The sequence below is a fragment of the Synchiropus splendidus genome, chromosome 9 (genome assembly GCF_027744825.2).
Source record: "Synchiropus splendidus isolate RoL2022-P1 chromosome 9, RoL_Sspl_1.0, whole genome shotgun sequence".
Taxonomy (NCBI): domain Eukaryota; kingdom Metazoa; phylum Chordata; class Actinopteri; order Syngnathiformes; family Callionymidae; genus Synchiropus; species Synchiropus splendidus.
Window position 1 is genome coordinate 15,386,289 of NC_071342.1, and position 22,572 is coordinate 15,408,860.

At 42.1% G+C, this 22,572-nt stretch overlaps 1 protein-coding gene across 1 annotated transcript in view; it reads right to left on the bottom strand.

Annotated features, from left to right (window-relative positions):
- Positions 1-773: 773 nt before the first annotated feature.
- Positions 774-22,572, bottom strand: part of zcchc24 (zinc finger, CCHC domain containing 24) — a 40,231-nt gene continuing 18,432 nt past the window's right edge. Inside the window, exons 3-4 of the mRNA XM_053874628.1 lie at positions 10,082-10,246; positions 774-6,022 (exon numbers count right to left, since the gene is read on the bottom strand). Of these exons, the coding sequence (XP_053730603.1) occupies positions 5,909-6,022; positions 10,082-10,246 (279 nt within the window). The 3' untranslated portion in view covers positions 774-5,908. The remainder of the gene's footprint in view (positions 6,023-10,081; positions 10,247-22,572) is intronic.

The following is a 22,572-nucleotide window of genomic DNA, read 5'->3' on the forward strand; positions in this document are numbered from 1 at the left end:
TGTAAAATATTGACGTGGACACTAGCGTCCTATACCGACGCCAAAATCAGTCTTTCGTATTACATGTTGACATACAGGCGTTTCAATGGGGTAAAAAACATTTTCCGTCACGTGTAGCGTTCCAGGCGGAGGTTACCGATCAGAGGTTTGGGAGACGCTCGGAAGCTCTCTTCACAGAATTACATTGGATGTCAGTTGCTATTTATGACCCGTGAAGTGGCGCTTCTTCTCATGCCTTACAGAAGCCCAATCTCTTTCCTTTTTTTACCTGACACACTTCCCACAGCATCAGGATTTGCCACAGAAGGCGGCTCATGTGCTTCAACACATCAACATGGATGCTGAAGGCTGCTCCTGGTGTCAGTATAGGATGCAAAAGTCCACATCACTTTACTACGCCATGGCAGTGAGGATGTGTTGCCTATTCACACTCGTATTCTCACTTCTACTCAACTCCATCCCTGTTTTCTCCTGCTTCTCCTCCTCAAATCACTATATCATCAGCAGACATCATCACCTCCTTTACATTGTCTGTCCATCGACACATAAAGTCTGGTACATAAATGATAACCAGAATGTCGTCGTCAACATGAGCCGACGTTCTCTGTAATTTAATATTAGAATAACTTCTGCAGATTATTTTGCTGGTCAAACCACCACACGCAATGTCGAGTCATCTCGTGGACTGTGACCAGAGGTCACTGAATTTTATCATTCTCTCATTGGCAACAGCGACAATAATAACTCATTTGAAAGCCTTTTGTATGCAGATGTGCACGCGTATTTAACATTTGAACACAAAGACTTCCTGAAACACGTCCCAGACAGAAACTCCCAGAAAACAGTTTAGTTGATTCTGACAGAAAGCAAACGCCTCCCAGTTTCTGGTAACAACAATTGCGCCCACTCAAACAAATAAAACCACACAAACCATCCTTCCTAATTCAATATAACTTTTATTCATCAAACTCTTGACAGCACTTAAAACGCTTTCCCAACTAACAAATAAGGCACATTTTGGAATGCCGTTTCATGGACATGAGAAACAGACGTGCGGTGGAAGGCACGCTCTCCACCCTCACGCCTGCCTTCTGTCCATTGTAGTTATGACATTATTGAAATATTCCATTACAAACATCGCAAGTGACAAAGACGGCAGAGAACGCAAACACACTTGACCACGAAACACGCTACATTCAGTAAATGAGTATTCCTAGAGGCGACCATAGCGGGAAATGAAATACTTCAGGGCAAAGAAAAAGAAAAAAAAACTACCATTACCTATTTAAATAAAGTTTACATTGCACATAGTAACTCTTGAGAAACCAAACACATGCACATGCAAACTGTAAAATAGTTCTTTGTCTCACACACACTCTACATTTTTATAATAGTTTCTTGTTGTCGCTGTTTCCAGCAAACTACATGTCACAGTTTAATAAACAGTGGTGAGTATCCATCAGTAAATAGAACAAATCTGCATGTTAACACGTTAAAATGAATACATGTGATTAATCAGACATAGATTTCTATATATATGTATATATATATCATCAATGTTTATCAAAGGATGAACACTGTGGGTTATTTCATAACAAGAAACAAATAATACAATGGCTTTTAAATGTATGTACCAACATTTTTTTTAATAATATTCTATGTCGACATCAATATTTCCTTCGTTGTGTAACTTCTGTGCATATTCTATACAAAATAAGAGTTGTAAAAAATTCTTCCATAAATATTTCTGCAGGATAATACCTTCGGTTATTGTAAAACATTAACCAAAAAAAAACAAAAACAAAAAGACTCCCAGTTCAACAAATAGGCCCTTCTTCACTCATCGTCCACGGACATCAAATATATACAAACGTCGTCGGGGAAATATCTCCGGAGCTTTTGCAGATTGCTTTAAAAAAATGTCAACATCTAACTCGTGTTCTAAAATACACATCTTGTTTTGTAGAAAATTTGTACTGAAAACTAGAAAAGTCAAGTATAATGTGATCCAAGGCTTTTTTTTTTTTTTTTTTTTCAATTCGGTGGTTTTGCCATTTCAATTGACCCGATCGCACGGTTTATCGCTACATCTCCCGTCTCACTCTTGTCAATCACGTTGACACTGTTGCTGTCACGAGGCCTCCAAACAACCCTGTTGATGTCAGGGCGATATGACAGTGGGTGGGGGGAGGGGTCTGGCCAGTCTTGCTCACTAACTCACTAATAACCATAAATGCCGGTAAAGTTAGCCATGAAGGTCACATGAGGGTCATCGGTGAGGGGCCACTGCTCCTTTTCACCACACTAACCTGCGTTGGTAGAGTTCAAATTGATGTCAACACTGTTACGAGAAATTCCAATTTTGACTTCCTGCTCTGGTCCTGGATCAGTCTGTTTCTGAACATCTAGTGCGCCTACCTGGTTGTCAGCCAGGATAACCTTTCATATTCACACTAAAACAGAATGGCCATATTTAATTCACTCTATGAATCAAAGCGTTTCATTTCTAGTGCCACTGATATGAGCAGAAATCCAAGGTTGAAGCCATGAAGAGGTTAAAACCCAGGGTTCCCTTATAGCGCTGTCCCTTCAAATTGAATGATCATTTCCACATTTTCAGTTCTGTATTTCCTCACGACCAACTATTATGTTTTACCAAACCATTGATGACTTAAACATCTTATTAACAAAAGTTAACTGACAATTTCTGCTGACAATTGTGTCGCCCTATGAAATTCACTGTGTCAGGAAGTCGTCATGACATTTCTCGGAACTTCATCTTAAAAGAACCTTTCTGTTACCAATTTGTGTTCTGTGAAGAATATTAAAATGTTCCCAATGTTTACAAAAACTCATGCTCCGGGGCCAGGTTGTTACTGGGTGGAAAGAGAAGAGCAATTCCTGCTCCACCAGACAGGGCTCAGTTGTGGGTCTGTGTTTTGGATGCTGGTTGCAATGAGCTTTTCACTGGTCCGGACCACTTGATATTCAGTGGAGTGAGGTACGTTTTCAAAGTGAAGGAGTAGTAAAAACCCTACTGAGATGCATCCCGGAGCTTGGGAGTGGGACCTCAGCATTTGGGGGAGCCCCAACTGAAGCTAGCATGTTCATGAGCGATCGAGTAGGGAATACTGAGATGTTTCCAGCTATTTAAACGTGAACCTTGAGACCAAGGGAAGCAAATCACACCCATTGACGCGTGAAGGTAATGATATAAAACGATCAGAAGAAACCAGGTCTCATGATGACAGCCTTGGAAAACCAGGATGAGAGTCAGTCAGGGGGGAGAGATTCCTGAGTTAGGAACTGTGCGAGCGAATCTCCGCTACAAAAGATAGTTTTGTTTGTTCAGTAAAGCCAACACGTATCCAGCTCACATGTACCCTTCACTTCTTCCTCACTACAAACGCCTGAGCAAACAACAACGCAGTGCTGCGCCATGTGAGCCTTATTCACATATTTCTCTTCCCTGTATTTTCTAAATTTCACCAATCTAAATTTCATCCAAATCATTTTTAAATTCAGTCATTGCAGTGCTTGCATTTTTTGTGTACTTGTGCACACAGTTTGGTCTAATCTTTAAGTCATCAAACTACACACAAAGGCACGACAACAGCTAACTTTCTGATATAAAATATTTGATACGAACGACATCTCGGGTGTCTCCTCTTACAACGCACATTTACTGTTATCCTTTAACCAAAGCGACAGACAATATTAAACCACACAAATAAGTTGAAGCACAAGATACCACAGTAGCTAGCTCAAGCTAGCGCCTCAGTAGGAGCTAGCATAACAAGCTAAACAACGCATACAAAAGCACAAAGATTGAACACAGTTTTTGTGCTCCAGTACTAAGATTCCTACAATCAGGTTGAACTCACAATCCGTCAGCCTCCTGACCAACTAGAGGAGAACAGAGAGCCCTTCTTCAGAACTGGACAACACAAACCAGTATCCTCAGAATGAATGGTCTGATGGTGTTGTGGCTACTGGTGTTGTGCGCTCAGTTCCCACTGACACCAGTCAACACCTGCCTTCAGTTTCTATGAGCTAGTTAGAAATCAACCTGTTATTTTTAAGGACAAACTTCATTCTCACCAACATACATATATAGTACTTAAGGTTAACCAGTTTCCACACCAACGTCCTTCTCTTAACTTACTCTGGCTCTTTTAAATGACATTTCCAGGTCCAAACTTCTCAAACTTTGCAGGTACGTTCTCTGTATAAGGCACATAGGATTACTGAGAGGCTGATGCAGAAAACTTCCGGATGAGGTCCAGTATTCAAACTCCGGGGCAGGCATCAAAAATCCGCCAGCTCATGGTAAACTTAATAAACCATGACCTTCTACATATCCGCGAGGCGCCGCCCTCCCGAAATCACAGCATGTGTATGTTGCCTCCTCGTTCGCGAGACCAAAAATGTGTGTTTTGGGCCAGCCCCGTCCTCCTCCCTCCCGCTCCGTGTTTACACCACAATCAGCTGTCGTGCATAGTTTGGAAGACGGAACGCTCCTAAAAATGTTTCCATCTTGCTTCACCGACTTCGCTGAGGCTGCTGCCAAGGCACCGTGCGCTTGAATATCTTCTCTGCCATCTCCTGTTTTTTTTTCTCTCTGAGGATTCTCAGCGGTTCTGACTCAACTCTGAAAAGACGAGTCAGTTCCAGTCCGGATGTGACTCTATACAAACGCCTCATAGAAAACAAGAACTGCGAAACCACGCGACTCCACTTCGACAGGGAAATACTCCACTGAACTCAACGTGTCGCCAAAGAATCAACCCTGAATTGAATTAGTGGAGTCGCACCTCCATCATCGGACAAAACATCTTCTCAGTTTGCTTTTAAAATGCCAAATAAATGGGTTATGACATTCAAACGCTTGTTCCGTTTTGTTCTCATAAGATCTACTGCAATACTTTGGCATAACTTTGTGTAGTTACGTGTTTAAAGGCTGTTCTAGCGTCTTCTGAAGGAGTTTTGGTTTAAACCATTTATCACAGTGTGTTAAAATACTATCAGGCTGCAAGCATAGGACAAGTCAAGTGTTTGTGTTGCCTTCAAAAAAACTCATCAATTGGGAGTCATGGAAATACCAAAACACTGATCATCATAAAGCACATAGAGTTTGCATGAACAGTCACACTGAATATAACTAGAAGAGGATGCATGTCCAGTTTGGCACTTAGACTCTACAAGATACCCACTATATCTGTGAGCACTGAGGGGAAAAAAAAACGCTTCCTGATGCTACTTATTGTTTTCGCTACCCCCCCTCCGATAAGGCAGATAGCAATGCGCTAATGCTATCATCCGCGCTAATGTCAGGCAACTAAACCTACAGTAGTTCCTAAAAGACACCGTTTCACAATACCGTTGTGTACAAGCATACAAAAGCAATATTTCTTTCTGTCCTTGTTAATTGCACTCGAGACAAAACGCAAAATAAATAGGCCAAATGTTAGCTGGGGATGTCCGCCACATTATTATCCCTCAGTTCATTCACAGTTATTCAAATGTGCTGTTGACCCAAGTTCGGACAGAAATGACAAAAAAGGCCTTGTGAATGTCAACCAGCCCGCTGTGATGTTCACTGGGAAATGGAAGGCGTTTTTGTAAACATAAAGCCAACAACCCCAAAATGAGGTATTCTATTTCAGAACGAGGATTCGTCGAAGATTCTACGTAAACACAGATTTTTTTTTTTTGCTTCCTTAATAAGAGCACTTTGTTTCTAATACTGTCGTCGTCTGTGGTTCACGCGCGGGTGGTGACATAGGTAATAATTCTTTCGGAAAGAGTTCAGGTTTGAGGTTGCAGTGAAGGGAGGAGACAGGAGGGAGTTTCCGGAGTCGTCGGCTGGTGTGGGATGAGCACCAGCGTTGCTCTGCGACCAGAGGAATTATTGCACGCGGCGACAGTAGTAGCCTAGGACTTTGCACTTCTCACAGAGGTGTTGAGGGTGTTCTTTACTCTGGTCGGAGACATCCAGGCCATCTGGCTTCTCCAAGGGCCGCTGCGGACACAGAAAACCAAATCATGCAGCATAATTTCAGAAAACAGACGCAGAATTTTTAGCAATGCCAATAAACATTTCCCTGCCAATAGTAAAACGTTTGGCTTTTAAGATGGATTCATCTTATTTTACAGTACTCGCACATAACGCGCACATAACTAGCTAGCCAGAGGTGCCATCTTGAATGATCGCAATCGACCTTTACCTGACTAAGGTAGCTCTGGAATTCCCATCAAAACGCTACAAAAATAAGAGCCTTTTATCGCTTATACCATTGAAATTGGCTACTTCTCAAAAGTAACTCACGAGCCAGGAAAGTGTGTGCTCCGCCGATCCAGTCCGTTTACTTACAATGGCCCACAATCAAACTGTCGTTTGTCATGGTTAAATAAAAGTCTCTTGTGAGGTCCTGACTTTCCCCTCACTTAATTTAATCCAGTTATGTTTTCAGACTTGCTGGAAAGGAGCCGGGGGAATTCCATGAAACAACAGGGAATCTCAACGAAAACTCGGCCTGGAGCGCTAGACCCAAAAATGATATTTTCAAATATTACGAGGTCAGCTGGTTAAATTTTGGAGGCCGTCTGTCCCAGCCACGAAGGCAACTTTGGGATTGTGGTGGGCCATGTTTGAAGCCTCAAAATTACTGCATTGAATAACTAGTAGTTACGCAGTATTTAGGTGAGAGGTGAGGTCCAGTCGGCTTGAGTCGGACATGTCCGGCCCGTAATATAATTCATAATGTCTATTAGAAAGACATTGACCATACTGAACATCCCATAACGCTCTCTAATAGCAAGATCAAGAGTGTAATCTGATTAAACTCCTCAGTGTTTGCGTTTGAGTTGGGCAGTGAAGCCAAAAACAAGGAGCTCCCTCACTGTGGAGACAAACAAAAACTTGTGGGTCGCCTGTTAGTCAGCTAGCACTGTTTATCTTTCGATGGTTTATGAGAAAAGCTAGAAAGATCAGAATAAACATTGTTAAGAAACAAAAGCACTATGAATGTGTGGGTGACGGTGTGGAAATATTAGCAGAAACTTTTGGTTTTCTTGGAGTGATTTCTGAGAACACCAGGAACCAACAGTGAGCCAGCACTTTTGGAGATTGTTTTCACAATGCTGCCTGGAAATTTTTATTTCCCATCATTTTTTTTAGCTCCACGTGTCCCAAAAGTAAGGAGGTCACCGTGGGTCAGAATGGGGAGGTACTCTGGTCCCCAGCTTTTCTGTCTTCCAGGAAGTGTTCAGACTTCACTACCGTTGTGTCAGAAAATGTGTTATTAGATATTCAGCCGAAGTGTCCATCAGCAAATCTGAGCACATACTGAAGTCTGAAGATCCTTCCTTTGGATGAAGTTGAGGGAAAATGCTTCCCCCCCTAGAAGTCATCCAGAAAAGCACCATAGAATTTGGAATGTCTGGCACTAGAGGAGGAGTCATACATAGTTTATTTTAGAAGGGTTAAGTTGGGGCTTTGTCTCAGGGAAAGATAATTCTCGGACCAACACAAAGTTCCTCTCGAGACGGGCTGGTCCCGTCACCGACTTCCTGCATAACAGTCATAATATCATAATTAAAGCAGTCTTACACTGTTGTAGTTCTGGGACAATATATCAGTCGTATTCATAACTGACGCCCCTTGAGCTTGTTTGCACCGTTTGTCAGGACATTTTGAAAGACTTTCTCTAGTGCTTGGTGAAGCATTCTTTTGACCTTACATGGGGGTGACAGACCTCCAACTCGGTGGCTTGTCCAGGCCAGCAGGTTTCAATCCGTCAAATTTTAAATCCAACTTTACTCTTTCTCGCCTTCCCACTTTCTTGCAGTGACCAGTTGACCTCACCCGTGTTGGGTTTTATTAATCCTTCCCCATAGGAAACGTTCAAGTATGTCACTCCAGAGGATGCAGACAAGCGTATTCTATGAATTATGACTGCCGATTCGTGCGAAGTGACTGTTAAAACAAATCAAGTAGAAAGATATCAGAACCATGATGGGACCACATGGCTCAGATCCAGCGTAAAATGATCCACTTGATCCGACCTAAACGCTCATGGTTAGGTTCTTTGCCGCTCTAAAGCGGAGTTGTGTTTCATGCATGTGGATGGGATTAAAAAACACATTTCATTTTTCGTAGTTTTCGTAGGGAGGGTCCGGGCTTTGGGTTCTTTGATACTTGTAGACATGAAGTCCTTCTTGAAAAGGAATGACGAGGGGGGAAATATGTGAAGTAGGAGATGATGTGTGCGCAGACAATCTGTCTGGGTTAAAGCTTCGCCACATAAAACACGAAGGGAATTTCGGAGCAGAGAGATCTAAGTAACATGGATTGAACTGAAGACTGAACTCTGCTCTGGGTAGATGGGCCAATGGGCAAGCAATGAGAGACGTTGACTACAAACTCATACGGTCTCTGTGGGAGTGAAATAAAGAGGCAAGATCCAGGGAGGGCCAGTATTAATAAGCATGCCAGTTTCAATCACACACCTTTCCAATTGAAGCACACTAGCAGGGCAGAAAAATCCAATTGAAACGGGTCCAAAGGTTTTGTGCTATTTTTTGCAACGCTTGTTGCGGAATGGTTCTACAAATGAATGAATGGGGGTTTGCAACAGACATTTGCTTCTCAGTAGTCAATTGCATCAAGAGCTTGAGGTGGGTTAATGAAAAAGTAAGACCATTTCCATATACACTTGCTTTAATGCAATGGGGTTTTTTTCTGTTTTTTTATAATTGGAATATAATGTGTCCGGTTTCCATGTGTATTTTTGTGGTTAATCTCATGTTTTTTGTGACAGAGCTTGATAAAACCCATGATTTTTTTCTGAAGATTCTGTTGTATTGTGTTTTTTTTTAACAGAAAGCCTGTCAAACATTAATAAAACAATAACATCCCCAGTTCAACTGCTATTCTCAGGCTCACACCCACAGATCCCCTCAGAAGAGCCCCTTCCCACATAACAAATCCCTATTTAACCCCTGTTTACTTCTAATATGTTGCAATGTGATGGTTTTTCAGCATGTCGATCTGCTATTCAGGTTGTTCCCATTTATCTAACTATAATGACTTCCCCACTGCTGTGGACTGTCGTGGGCCAGTCAGGACCAAAAAGTCCGGGGCCAAATCTTTGTCCCGGTCCACCCCTGCTTTGGAGAGGACACAGCAATTTCATGTCAAGGTCTGTGGGCTGGGACAGGATCCTAACAAGTGTGTTTAAACAGATTCAAAACAAGATGGAGCTTGCTGAAGAGAGCAGAATTTTCATCCACCCAAAAAACCTTTTTGAGAACAGAAAGAATATTGTGGATATTTTATTGCCCCGTCATACGACCGATCTTGTGATGTGAAAATTTGTCTAGTTCATGTTTATTTAAAAAATAGTCACATAACTGTCTTTAATTCAGCTATCATCTCTTTAACTCCAAATTTCATCCCAAATCTCCATCAAACAAATGGATCCCACACTGTACATCAATAGACTCTCGCCCCTGATTCACCTTAATATTCTGAAGAGGAGCGAGGCCGCCTGTAATTTTATTTCAGGAGGTGAAATGGAGGAATGTGGTGAAGCATAAATGTTAAAAGATGAGTCGCTGAGGGTTACTATCTCCCCTGCAGGAACATTTTTGAGCTGCCTCCAAACACACAGCTCACACTAACCTCCCAGTGTTGAGAAAAACATCTTGATAAATATCATTTCAGCTGACTGACTGAACAGGAGGGGAATTTGTGCAGCTCTTATCAGATGTCTGCGAGTCCTTAATGATCTTTGGTAAATCACCCAACTTCTCCCAACTTTTATCAGCCAGGATATGTAATTAGTTTATTTTGAGTTGGTCTATTACCAAAGAAGCAAAAGCAATTTCTGTTATATGACACCAACTCCATTTAAGTGAGACCATGTGTGATCTCCTCCTGACTGAATGTGGTCATGCACACTGGGGTCTGGTTCCTGTTAGCCCAAGCCCAGAAACCTTCTGAGGCTTTTATTTCTCAGGAAAAATAAATGCCTTCTTGTCGTAAAGTGTGTGGAATCATCATTCACTTGTCCAGTACCTGTTTATGTGGGTAGACGTTGATGTGACATTTGATACATTCTTGTCCCATGTTGGCCCACGAGTTGCCACTCATCCACTTCCTCTTACATTTGGGGCACTTGTACTCCCCAAAGCATCTCTTCTTCCCCTGGTAAGGTGTCAGTCCTTCCCCTTTTGGTCTCGCCTGTAAAAACAAAACAAGACGGAGTGAGGACTGAGGAGAGACACTTTAAAGGGTTCAGCATGACCTGTCGTCCCGCCTCTTTGACGTGACTAGAGACATTTTGATCATTTCTTCGTCTTGTGAAAACCAGAATCAGATGTAGAAAGTGAAGTCTCCGGAGGAAAACTGCAACTCAGTGGTGATATCATGAGGTGGTGATGAGAGAAAACACTGTCATGAACAAGCATCACAGCCTCTGATTTGTTGGCTAATTGTCATGTGGTGTACGTCCATGTGATGTAAGAACCCAATATAAATGTAATATTTACATGATCTGTACTAACACTCAGTGTGTGTCCTTGTTACAGTGAAAAACGAGTCTCTCTGACTGTGCATTTGACAGAAACTGGGCCGGGGGAAACGGCGGACAAGCTTGAAGTAGCACCAGATGGACGGAATAATACAATCGAACCAGACCATCAATCATTGCCGGCTTTTTAATCTGACGCAGCCTGAGCTCCTCATCACTGCAAAGCTGTTCCAGTTGGCTGCAAAACTTTTAAGGTTGGTCCTCTAAAACAAAACAAACACATTAAAGTTGAAGTGTCCCATTTCAGTTAAGCACCTCTTGCACAATGGGTTCACGTTCCCTTTGATTCAAAGGGAAGTTTGTGTGACTGAATTCAGCGCAGGTATCTGTCAGGGGTTTGTGTGTCGAGGATCTTCCCCAGACCTTCGTATGACTCATTATTACAGGGACAGCATGAACGAATGGAATGCTGTGAACAGATTATCAGAGGTTTAAATTGATGTGATTATTTATTAAAGTATTTCTATAAATATCCGATGGAAGTTGAAGTTTGAACTAGAAGCTGGAATGCAGGATTAATACACAACTACTTTGTACACAAGGAGTTGAAGTCCACTGGGAAAAGTGTGTATGGCAAAACTTCAGATAGGGGAACATATATTAGCTATTAATAAACTAATAAAGTGCTTGTATGCAGAGTGTAGTTTGGTGAGCATTCTCAGGTCCCAAAAAAGTATTGAAGAAAATAACATAATTTAATTCAACATCTCTCTCTTGAAAGTTGGGAAAACAAAACATACAAAACTGAATGGTGGGAAAAATAGGAAAGTAATTCAACTTACTATTAATTATCATTCACCAAATCACTAAATGGCTTTAAGACATTATCAGTGAAAACATTAAGACAATCTTTCAAATGGCTTTTAGACAGTCAACACAAACTACACCACATCAATTATCAACTGCAGGCCCATTTACATATTACACTTCAGAATTGAAACTATTGAATGTTCTGTTTCAAGCATGCGGCACAAGTTATTATTAAATATGGAGTTTACAGTTACAACATTGACTGTCCTCCAAGTACTGTTACTTTCATTTTAAGAGTTTGCAATGTGGAAAGAGGTCATGATGAAAGTAGAAGTGGTGGATTATCCCGCTGCTATGTTTCTGCTGCATTTATGTTTGAAATGACCAAGTGTTTGTGTTCCATTTCAAATTAGCAAAATATAGATTTGTTTTTTTTTTTGTGCCCTGTCGTGATGGGTAGACGAAGTATTGATGGTTGAGGGGGTTTCATGAAACAGTGTCCTGGTTTTCAGAGGCCACCAGATGGCACTGTCTGCAGTACAATGTTTGGACCTCACCACTTCAATGAAACTTCACATCATTTTCTCTGTTTCACCAATCCTACAATGCTGTTTCATGATACCTCATCTACCCATCACTAGTCCCCAGATATGATACATATAGTGTATTTGGAAATGTACTTTTATTTGTTCAGAATTTAGTGGTTTATTCAGTGGTTCAGCAAGATTAATCGGCCATAACTGACAACTGATACTTTGTATTTTTCAATGCAACAGGTTCAGAGTTACGTTTGCAAAGGGAAAATTGTAAGATTTCCAACTTCGTAGCTTTAAATCGAAAGTGTTTTTATCGCCTCCAAACACTGTTTTATTAATATTGCAATAGTTTTTCTGGCCCTCCTTCGCGTCCACACCCTCTGCTAGCCTTTACAGTGCAAATAAAAGCATCCAGAAATGGGACGCAGCAGGGCGCGTCCATCTTAGACCTGCCTGTATATCCGACATAATCAGCCGACACACTCCTACGCACAACTTTGGCACAGTCTGTGGTTGTGTAATATACATTTACTTCCAAAACAGCTGTGTTAAATTATTCCACTGATTCCTTCGGGGGAGATGATTACCAGCCATCAGTTGGCCATTAAAAAGCACGAGCTGCAGAGTAATGCTGTCGGGAGGGGCCGCTGAGATGACTTCATGTTGGCGACTGAAGTCAGGTTTCTATAGCAAGACTGGATGAAATAGTTTGTGACATCAGGGTAATGTCACAGGAGAGACGGTGGAATTAAAAATAGTTGTATTTATTAAGTATAAAGTGAGATGATGTGATGATGGAGCAACAGTTTTCCATAACTTTGGTAAGGAAATTAGATCTGCCTGTTTGGCTGCAGGACTTTCACATTGTAGGGCGGAGGTCTGGATGGATAGCGGGACAAAAGGCAAGAGTGTACTCTGCTGTCTTGGTAGTTTGTCCCTGCTGGTGTGTGAGTCATAGAAAGTGAAATCAGCAGCATCTGGCGCTGTCCTAACAGACGTCAGCACTTTGCATCAGCACCACGGAGCAAAGTATGAGCGGCTTCAATCTGTCCCCTGAACAGCATGACCTCAACCCCACCGTCAAATTCGCGTCTCCTACCGTGACAGCAGCACAACGGCTGGAAAATCTGACTTGGTTGGCCTGCACCTCGGTCTCGATGCAATCTGAGCGAGATGGCAACAGTCAGTCGTTCGTTTCTCCAGCATCATTGATTCCATGACCCAGCAGTTTTAAACCCCGAGCAAGATAAACGGGGCTCAAGGCTTAAAGCACGAGGCGTTCTTCAAAAGGTCATTATCCTCAACAGTTATGGCTCGCTGGTGCAGTTTAAACGCAGAACTTTCTGTAGTCAGGGCGCAGCAGGACTGAACCGGACCTGATCATCCCCATGACCATTTGTCTGCTGTTTCATGCTGCTTCCAAGGTCTGGCCTTGGCCTTTGGCTGCACTCCACGCTCCGTCTGCAGCAGAGTGTTTTCATGCTGCTAGGACTCTCCGAGCTTTCATTCTTGAAGATGCTCCTAATTTCCCCACAACAGAAGTGAATATTTTCGCAATCCATATCAAGAACCACATGCCATTGCGACAGATCTTTGGGTTGCAATTTGTCTAAACAAAAAGGAGAAATTGACGACACTGCTTACCAAGTTATTGCTGTTCAATCTTTCAGACAACACACTCAATCCATGTTCTTTCAGCCCAGAAAGCCCCAACCAACTCCTCAGGATCCAAAACTAAGGCGTTCTTAGGTCAACTGAAATCCTTATCTCTGCAGCCTGACTTCCTGAATTTTCTTCCTTATTCATTTCTATGACTTTTGGTCATGTGACCGATTATGGATTAAAAACTAGGATAAGCCGGAAATGTTGACTTCATAAAACACAATATGCAATTGAATAACTGAAATAAATCAAATACTTCATGTGCCTGCTGAGACAAAAAGTGCTGATGAAGGAAAGGTTGCAAGGTCTTAACTAAAATGCATTTTACCATGAGCTAATTCAAAATATTACACTAAATAATTTGGGCACTTGAGAGCGCTAAAATGCAGTTGGGGATAATTCTCACAAAAACTCAAATAAATAAAAACTCAGATCGAAAAATACATCTGGTGGAATTGGTCGCAGAGAAATTTTATTTTCTTCAGAATGAAGAAATCGAAAGGGCACCAGCAAAAGGGTCACTTTTCTCATGCAGGGAGAAAGGGCTTGTTCTTGAACCCTGTGAGGGTTTTATCGGTGCGTGTGGCTGCTAGCGATCTGGCTCCTACGTTCACTGCCCCAAGCTTGAGACCATAAGTGAGGGTGAGAGCGTAAATCGAGCAGTAAATCCAGAGCTTTGCCTTTCGGCTCAGCTTATTCTCCCCCATGCAGAACGATTCAGAGCCTTGATGGCTGAAGGCGCTGCACCTATCTGCCGTTCATGCTCCATCCTTCCTTCAGTCACGTACAAGGTCCCAGAATCTTATTCTGATAGGGACCACGAGTGTACTTCCACTGAGTCTAAACATTGTTCGGCACCTTAATGATGCTAACTTTTGTGATTTCTTCATTTATTCGGGGGGGTTCTCAATCTTGAGTAGGTATCCAGTGTGGCCCCAAGTGAAGACGGAAACACTGACCCCCACATAAATTCAGAGGAGCAAAGGTTCAGCCCACATAAGTTAGTCTGAAACCAGAGGGGAAATCACAGGTTAAAGCAGTTAAGAAAAGTACTGAGGCGAGGCTGTTGCAACACACTTTGTGGAAGTGTTTTAAGGTGAATGGCAGTGTTTTTTCTGCACTGATGACAAGAACGAACATGGGAACTGTTGGTCAAAACCTGATGCGCCACAGTGCACAATTGTGTAGCAGACTCAGAAGCTTTGGCTTCTCATCAAACACATTCATAACTTTCGATGTGTGTAAAAATCACTAAGCAAAGCCCACACACGTCAACACCAGAATGTGATTTCATGAGTCAATCTTTTACAAAGCATTCACAGAGTTAATGCAAGTGCGTCATCGCTGGACTGTAGATCCACATAGAAACGTGAGTCACTTGGTGTAATGAGCTAAATGGACACCGGGAGCATGTGATTATGTCTTGGACCAGACACATTGCTCGTTGCAACACTTTGGTAGGAAGTTCTAGCTTAGGAGTAAATGTTTGTTAATGTCATGGAGTGCGGCATGTTGAGATAAGGCTTGCTGTGTGTGTGTGTTTGGAGGAGATGACAGTGCAGTGAGCCACAAGATGACTACATTCTCGTATCGTTTGGATCCTGCGATGCACAGGTCCTCACTCGGGTCAGTGACGTGTTCAATGAAGCAATCCACTGATGCCATCTCCACAGCCACACACAAGCAAGCAAGCAGATAAAACAGCAATCTGGTCGCCCACTTTGACACCCATTCATACACACAGATGTGGACGGAAGATTTCATGAACTACACCCTGAGTGTTATGCCAGACATCATGGCTTATATCAGAATTAATGAGCACATAAAATGCTTTGAATATATTTAACAAGGACAGTGTGTGGTTGTAAAAGAGGAGCATGAGCCAAAAGATCATCAGTGATGAATGAGGTAAAAGTTGTTTAGTGCCGACGGGTGGGTCAAAACCTGCTGTACCAGAATGAGACTTACAACCCCGGAGTCGTCCGAGCCAACTGTGAAGAGACCCTCCAATCAGCCCCATCTCAGGAGGATGGAGAAAGGAAGGAAAAACAGAGGGGAAGAAGGAGGAGGAAATCTAAATCCAAAGCAGATGGCCTCCACGGGGGCAGAACACTGAGAGCTGTCGTAAAATCACAGCTCTGCTTTCAATTAGAGCGTACATCAGAAAGACAGGGAGAAAGCGAGGTAACTGCTGGAGCTGTGACCACAGCTACAGTGTATTGAAGTCATTATCATGTGGAGGAATGCTAGGATGGATCTCTGAGGAGTGGGTGAGGGGGAGTCGTACACATATGTTGTAAAAACAGAACACTGTTCAGAACCACAACAGAATATTTGGGGAGCCAGTGGAAGCTCTTGTTTCAGGCAATTCAGGTAATACCCTGAAAATTATGAAGAGGTATGCCATCTAACTCCGATGTATAATTTCCTTTTCAATGCAACAATATTGAGAGTCCGTTCCAAAGACAATCCAAACCTGCTCATTAGTGACCAGTGGAAATACAGAGTTGAGACCACAGTCTGGGAGACAGGGATGAGCTTGCATTCCTGTTGTATGGAGAAAAAAGGTGAGAGACATTACACTAAAACCTGAACCCACGAAACAAACCCAACATTGTGAAGCAGCCCGACTAATAGCCATGGCCAATGGTTAATGCCACAATATTGTCAAAAATGTAGGTCATCTCAAATAAAGACATGGACTTTAAGTTTTAACCCTTTAATCTCACTGTGTTTCGGGAATAGAAAAAAAAGCCAACTAGTTTCATGGCAGTTTCTGCTCAGTTCAAATCATAGCAATTGTTGTCATACTTTTTTCAGGTCTTTCAGTCAGGTCTTTGGGTGCCCTGACTGGATAACTAAGTTTTTAAGTACTGGTACTGCATTGTGTTGTTCAAATGACAACTGTGAACTGAATATTTTTGTGTATAGGTTTGTATTTCATCCAAACCCTTTGGAGACGAGATGCACGGCTTTTGTAACCTTATAGCTCTGCAGTCTAATCCCCATTTCAACTGTCAACCATTGAAATATCTCAAATGATCCAAAAAGCAATTTTGAGAACGAAACCCCAGTTAGATTGCATTACCTTGAACTACTGCACACAAGATGAGACATTATCAATCCTCCAAGAAATGTGTTATTAAACAGCTCTTACTCTAATAAACCTGATGTCAGTTAAGACTAATCTAGAGTTAGAAGGACGTACTGTAAATGTGAAACTCTACTGCGGGAACAGTAAACAAAGGTTCATGTTCCACAGAAGTCTAACAGTGAGCTAGAAGGTAACACACTGTGCCAACCTGGGTGTCATGATCAAGCGAATACTGTGCAATTCAGAGCCCTATGATCCACAAGTGACAACATGGAGCAACGTTTCATGCATAAGGGACCGAGGTTGGTCCTCTTGGTCAGACCAAGGTCAGTCATCATTGGCTTGCAGGCCACTTGAGGAAGTCATCTGCAGTCAAGTTTGGAAAATGGATCTAGTTCACAGCAGACTGGCCACCATTTCAAGAGGATAACACCAAAGGCTTCACTTTTGAATGTCCTGCCAGAAGGTGACCTCATAGGTACTTGATGATGGGCCACTCGGTTGGACTACAACAGCCCTGACTGCTACAATTAAAAACATGAATTGAAGCACCTTTGTCAACTCATTCAAACTCACTTAGGGGCTCGTTCAACGACCCCTGTCTATACTTGAGTCAACTATCATCCAGTTTTATATTCTATGATCTTAATAAAAGTTCAGAACAACTACACAAAATAACTTTTGAAATCTAATTTAGCTCCAGACAGTAATGTGGTGAATAATGCAGACAGTGTTTCTGAATGTTTACTGCCGTAACATTTCCAAAGGGAACTAGAGCTTTGTTGAAATTTATAGAACAATAAAAACACAAAAGCATAATTACAACATGAAGGAAACAAATACTGGCGTCTTCCTTGGTTCTTTCACACCGCGGTTCTCCAAGCACAATCTAAACAAGACCTTGTCTCTGTCTTTGTCTAGGTACTACTCAGAGAAGTAAACAGACTGGTTCTGTTTGCGTCTCGGTGCAGTTTCATTACCAGAGCTCAAAACCAGGCAGGTCGAGAAGTCTCAATAAGAACCTTTTATGTCGGGTCATTTAGGGCTAACAACAGTTGAAATATTCGGGGTAACCACATCAAGCGCCATTGAGATGAGCGTCATGAGGGATTTTACTGCAAACAAGTGTTGGCTCTCGCTGACTCACAGCTTTGCGCAACAATACATTTCCAGTTCTCACAAACATCACATCAGATTTAAAAGCAGCTGCCAATCAGAACCAAGCACTGAGCCCTGCAGATGGCTGCACAAGAATGACACTGTCGACCACCTCAGCTGTGTTTTGCTGCGCACAGGACAAGCTTTTTTTACTGCCCGTTTCCGCTGCTGGACTAAACATCCCTCGCTACTCGCCAGGCCCTCAGCCAGGTGCATTATGGGGACTCTTCATTAATCTCAACATGTACTACAAGCTCTAAATACACCCACTGTTTTCTTGTGCGTCTCTCTTTCTTCCTGCCGTCTTTCTCACCTCTCTGTGCACGGCTTCTTGGCTGGTGCAGCTGTCTCTTTCTAATGCCTGTAAAGAAGACGGTCCGAGGCCAAAAGTGACTAAAGAAATGGGAACAGGTGCTGTTTTGGTGATAAATCTACCCCCACAATGCACCTCTGTTCATTTTTTTTTTTTTGGAAAACACAATCACTTCTAAATGTTGAAGAGAAACACTGCAGAAGAGAAATTCTAGACCAGCAAATCTCTCCTCGTGATTACAACACTAGTTTGTCTGGAAGTTGTTTCAGGAAATATACACTTCAATTACTGAATAAAACAAATATGTTAATCACAGTCAGACCAAATCGCCTGCGTCAGAACAAGAAATGAAGGCACCCTGAGCGAAAAGTGTTAAAAGATTGATACCAGTACCACCTTCAGAAACAGTTTTTCAATTATAACAAAGCAAAGTCATGTTTGTCATGTATCCTAAAAAGAGCTGCCTTAATCCTGATCTTCTGGCGTGGGCCCCAAACTGCCGGGCTGCTCCCCTGCGTTCCGTCGCGCTCGGATCTCAAGCTCGCATCTGGAAACCATCAGTGTAAACAAAGGAGCTCAGGCCCCGCTCTGCCTCTCCACATCCCTCAGGACATCACTCAGAAAACCAACACAAGAACAGCAAACCAGCCCAAAACCTGCATATGTGTGTGTGTGTGTGCGTCTTCATTTCAGATCTGTGTTTTGTTTGGACGTGGTTCATAAAGAGATAGATTTACAGAGGTTCAGCCTACAATGTTAGCTTTGAGCCTTTTCTCAGTTTTTGTTTGGTTTGCTCATTAAGCGTAGCATTTCTGATAAGACCACTAATTGCTTTAATGCGGGCTTTAGCTAGCATGCTAGCCTTTAGCCGCCTGGTGGATGTGGTCTTCAAACCTCGCTCTCCTGCACTAAAGAAGAGATCAAAGCATCAATCATGCCTGATTCCAGTCCGAGACATGACAGGGAAATATTCGACTGTTTCCTAAACACAAATCCATTAAATCAGGAGGGTATTTTTTTCTCCGTCTTTCTTGTACAGATTAAATGTCCAAGATGTGAATGATGGGGGTTTTGGACATTTGATCAAACAGAGTTTCCATTGGCTCAGCTTTTGACGTTTTCGATTATATTACACCTTTGAAGACAAAGCGTTTATGAACTCTATACGCTTGAAGCTTGAAGCACTCTTACCTTGACACTGAGAGTTAGCGTGCATGTTTGCGATCAGATATCAGCATGGCTGTTGCTGCCTCATTTAAAACCTACGACCTCAAAAACACTAGATTCTCAACATTCTTAGTCACAGCTGACACTTGGTTCATTCAACCTCCACTCAGATCAACATGGAGTGGGTGGTTATAACCTTTCTGACATGTATTCGAGCAACAACATGTCAAGAACGATGCTAATGTAGCTTTGAGTTTGTTGGAGTAGCATGCATGCCACTTTCTGGTCTGTTGAGCTGGATCGGATCTGTACAAGTCAAGTTCAGTCTATGTTGCTCCAAGCTAAGGTTTTGTTTGTGGCTCACTCAGGGAGGATGGATAAGACACACTCAGGTGGAGGAGACTCAGTGTGGCAACCCATCATGGGAAAAGGCAAGATCCTGCCCAGGTTGCCCTACAGGGGTCGAGTCCTCATCCAACACTATTTGAACCAGCTCAAACTTAAAAACATGCATGTATTTTACCATTTAGCTCTTGTCATCTGTATCACAAGAGGAGCTGGTGACTTAATAATAATAATGGGTATTAAACAGGAATACACTGGACTCCGACATGTCTGCCGGCCATGAATTTGACTTGTCTGCTTTCAAATTATTTTTTATTTGCTGTAGCTTTGGGACATTTTCTTTTTGGAATGATTGCTGATAATCGTTTTCCAGTTGTTGTTTTTTTTGTTCTTATTTTCATATTTTTGTTTTATTTGATTTTATTATTAGGTTATTTTCTTAAGATACATTTGGTTCTTATACATTCTATTTTGATACTGTGTTGGTCCCATGCGCCACAAGAAACAAGTGGACATTTTTTGTACTTAAAAACACTTGTGTTTGCCTAAGGTTTCTCACCAACAGCACACAATTCTTTCTGCAATTTAAACAGCCCAATCCTATTGGTCAAATTATTTTAACTGGACGATGATGAATGAGTGAATGAATGAATGAATGAATGAATGAATGACAAAACAGCTTCTCAACCAGCACAGATCCGCTAACAGTGAAAATAAATTTGTTTTGTTTTATCAATTTGCAACAGCTGCAAGATAGAGATCTCCACTGAAACACCACAGTCACAAACTTCACTGCCTTGCCTCCCGTCTCTTAAGTATCCACAGTCTCCTCCCTCGTAGATTCTTTTGGAATGAACGCCAGTTGGAATGATTGTTTGGCCTGTGATGGATCGCCTGTCAGAGTAATATAATATCCCACCAGAGTCAGCTACGATTCATTAGAACTAAACGCCCGTAACCATCTGAGTTAGACAAGCAAATATAACTGACCGAGTGCTACGACGATACGTCGGAAGGAAGTGAGCAGAAACATTTTAATGAAGCTCAATAATTAGAGTGAGGCAGAGTTGATTTCATCCAGCATGTCTTCGTTTCCGCTCTGGCATTGTAAATGTAGCAAGCTTGTACAAGTCTTGGTTGTTGTTCTCTTCTTCCCAACACATGTCTCATGTGAGGATCCTAATCGGAGCGTTTGAAAGACATTGAAAGTCATGACTGCAGCGCAGTTTTGTATTTGCTGCTTTCTTTCTGCTGGAATAAGCATGCTCATACAGTTGGCTCTAAATATAAGCCTTATGCAGTTGTGAACTCGGCGTGACCTTTTACACACTGTAGCAAGAGAGGATGAAACACCTTCTCTTGCAGACGTCGACACTTACATTTTAAAAGTATTCATGTACTTGGGTGTGCAATACTTCAGGTCTGCCTTGTGCCCAGCAGGATTTCACCCATAGCGTCCCGTCTCTCACACTCATCTCACTCAGTGCCGAGTCCATGTGGGTCAGGATGCTATTCTTAAAAAAGGACTCATATTCTAGAAGCTCTTTATTTCGGCCACTCACACTGTATGTGCCTGACATTTCATAACACTATAAAAAGCTGTTTGCCCACAATAGCACATCCCAGTTGTTTCCAGGTCTCACTTGCTGGACCATGAAGAGCTAGAATACATTTATCAAAGGTCCAGTGATGAAGAGCTCTTTTTTTTAATCTGACAAGTTGAGTATATAAGCAGATCCAGAGGTATTTGTCTCCTCTAACTTCAGCCTGGATTCCAAAAGCCACAGTGCAACAAATAGAGAAACCTATTTAAATGACTTGAAGCTGAGCATGTTGCGGTTCGCCATTCTCAGAGTTGCAGTTCTCCCTCGACGCCTCCTGAGGTTGAACCGCCGGAGACACGTCTTTATAAAAGCGAATAATATCTTTCTGTGAAAAACAGGGGCCTGATTATAAGAGAACAACCAATGAAACAGTTGGGAAGAAACCACAAGCTCAGTTCCAGCCCTGAAGCCGCGCCAAAATAATTCATTCTAGAAAATGGTTTATGTTCTCAGTGTTAAGCGGCACTTGACAAGACTGAAGTTACAGCTTGATTTTCACAGTGCGCATGAATCTTCAACTTTGGAGGGTTTGATGGGTTCATTAGAAATTTCAATTGTTTAAACCCAGTTTTTGTTATGTTAAAGTCCTTAAATGTGTTGACATTTGCAGATTCTCAACATTTTGAGCGGCCGTATCTTGGCCATTACAGGCGCCATTTTTGTTCACGGGGGAAATCTTGGTTTATGCACATCTAGCGAGTCGTGACACTCGCGGCATGTAAGAACGCTGTTATTGATGGGATGTCAGAAAATGCAGGTAAGTTCCAAACTTCAAACACGTTTACAAAATGGACAGAAAGTCTTTTAATCTTTTTTTTTTTTTGCCGCAAAGCGACCTGGTGGTGTCACAAAGTGCTTGCCAAAAACGCCTTGTTTCAAGATACAAGCTAAAAGCCCATCAACAAGTGTCCCTCTACTAGTGGTGACCATTAGCTCAACAAGAATTCTTTAGGTTAGATTTTATTTTCCTTGTATTTGCTCTCTCCTGGTTAGCTTTTAGGGCGTCACACTGTCTCGTTTCACCAGCAAGATGGCAAAAACTTTCACCATCTCAATAAATCTAAATTATTTTCTTCCAACCTCCAAAGTCCTCACCTTTTGATTCACCCAAACCCCTGCAACATGAAGACTTACCAGCAGGTCGACAAATGAGTGTAGCATGGTGTTTTGTCTTTTCAAATACATTTAGCGCGATAAAACCTCATCCACAGCTGGACAAAGCGTGTAGCTTGAAAAGCTTGCTCTGAATTTTTCTCACATTGTAAAACAAGCTTGTACCTGAACATATCAGTTATGTTTAGACTCAAGAAGGTAAATCAAGACAGCTGGAGCTAAAATAAAACATCCC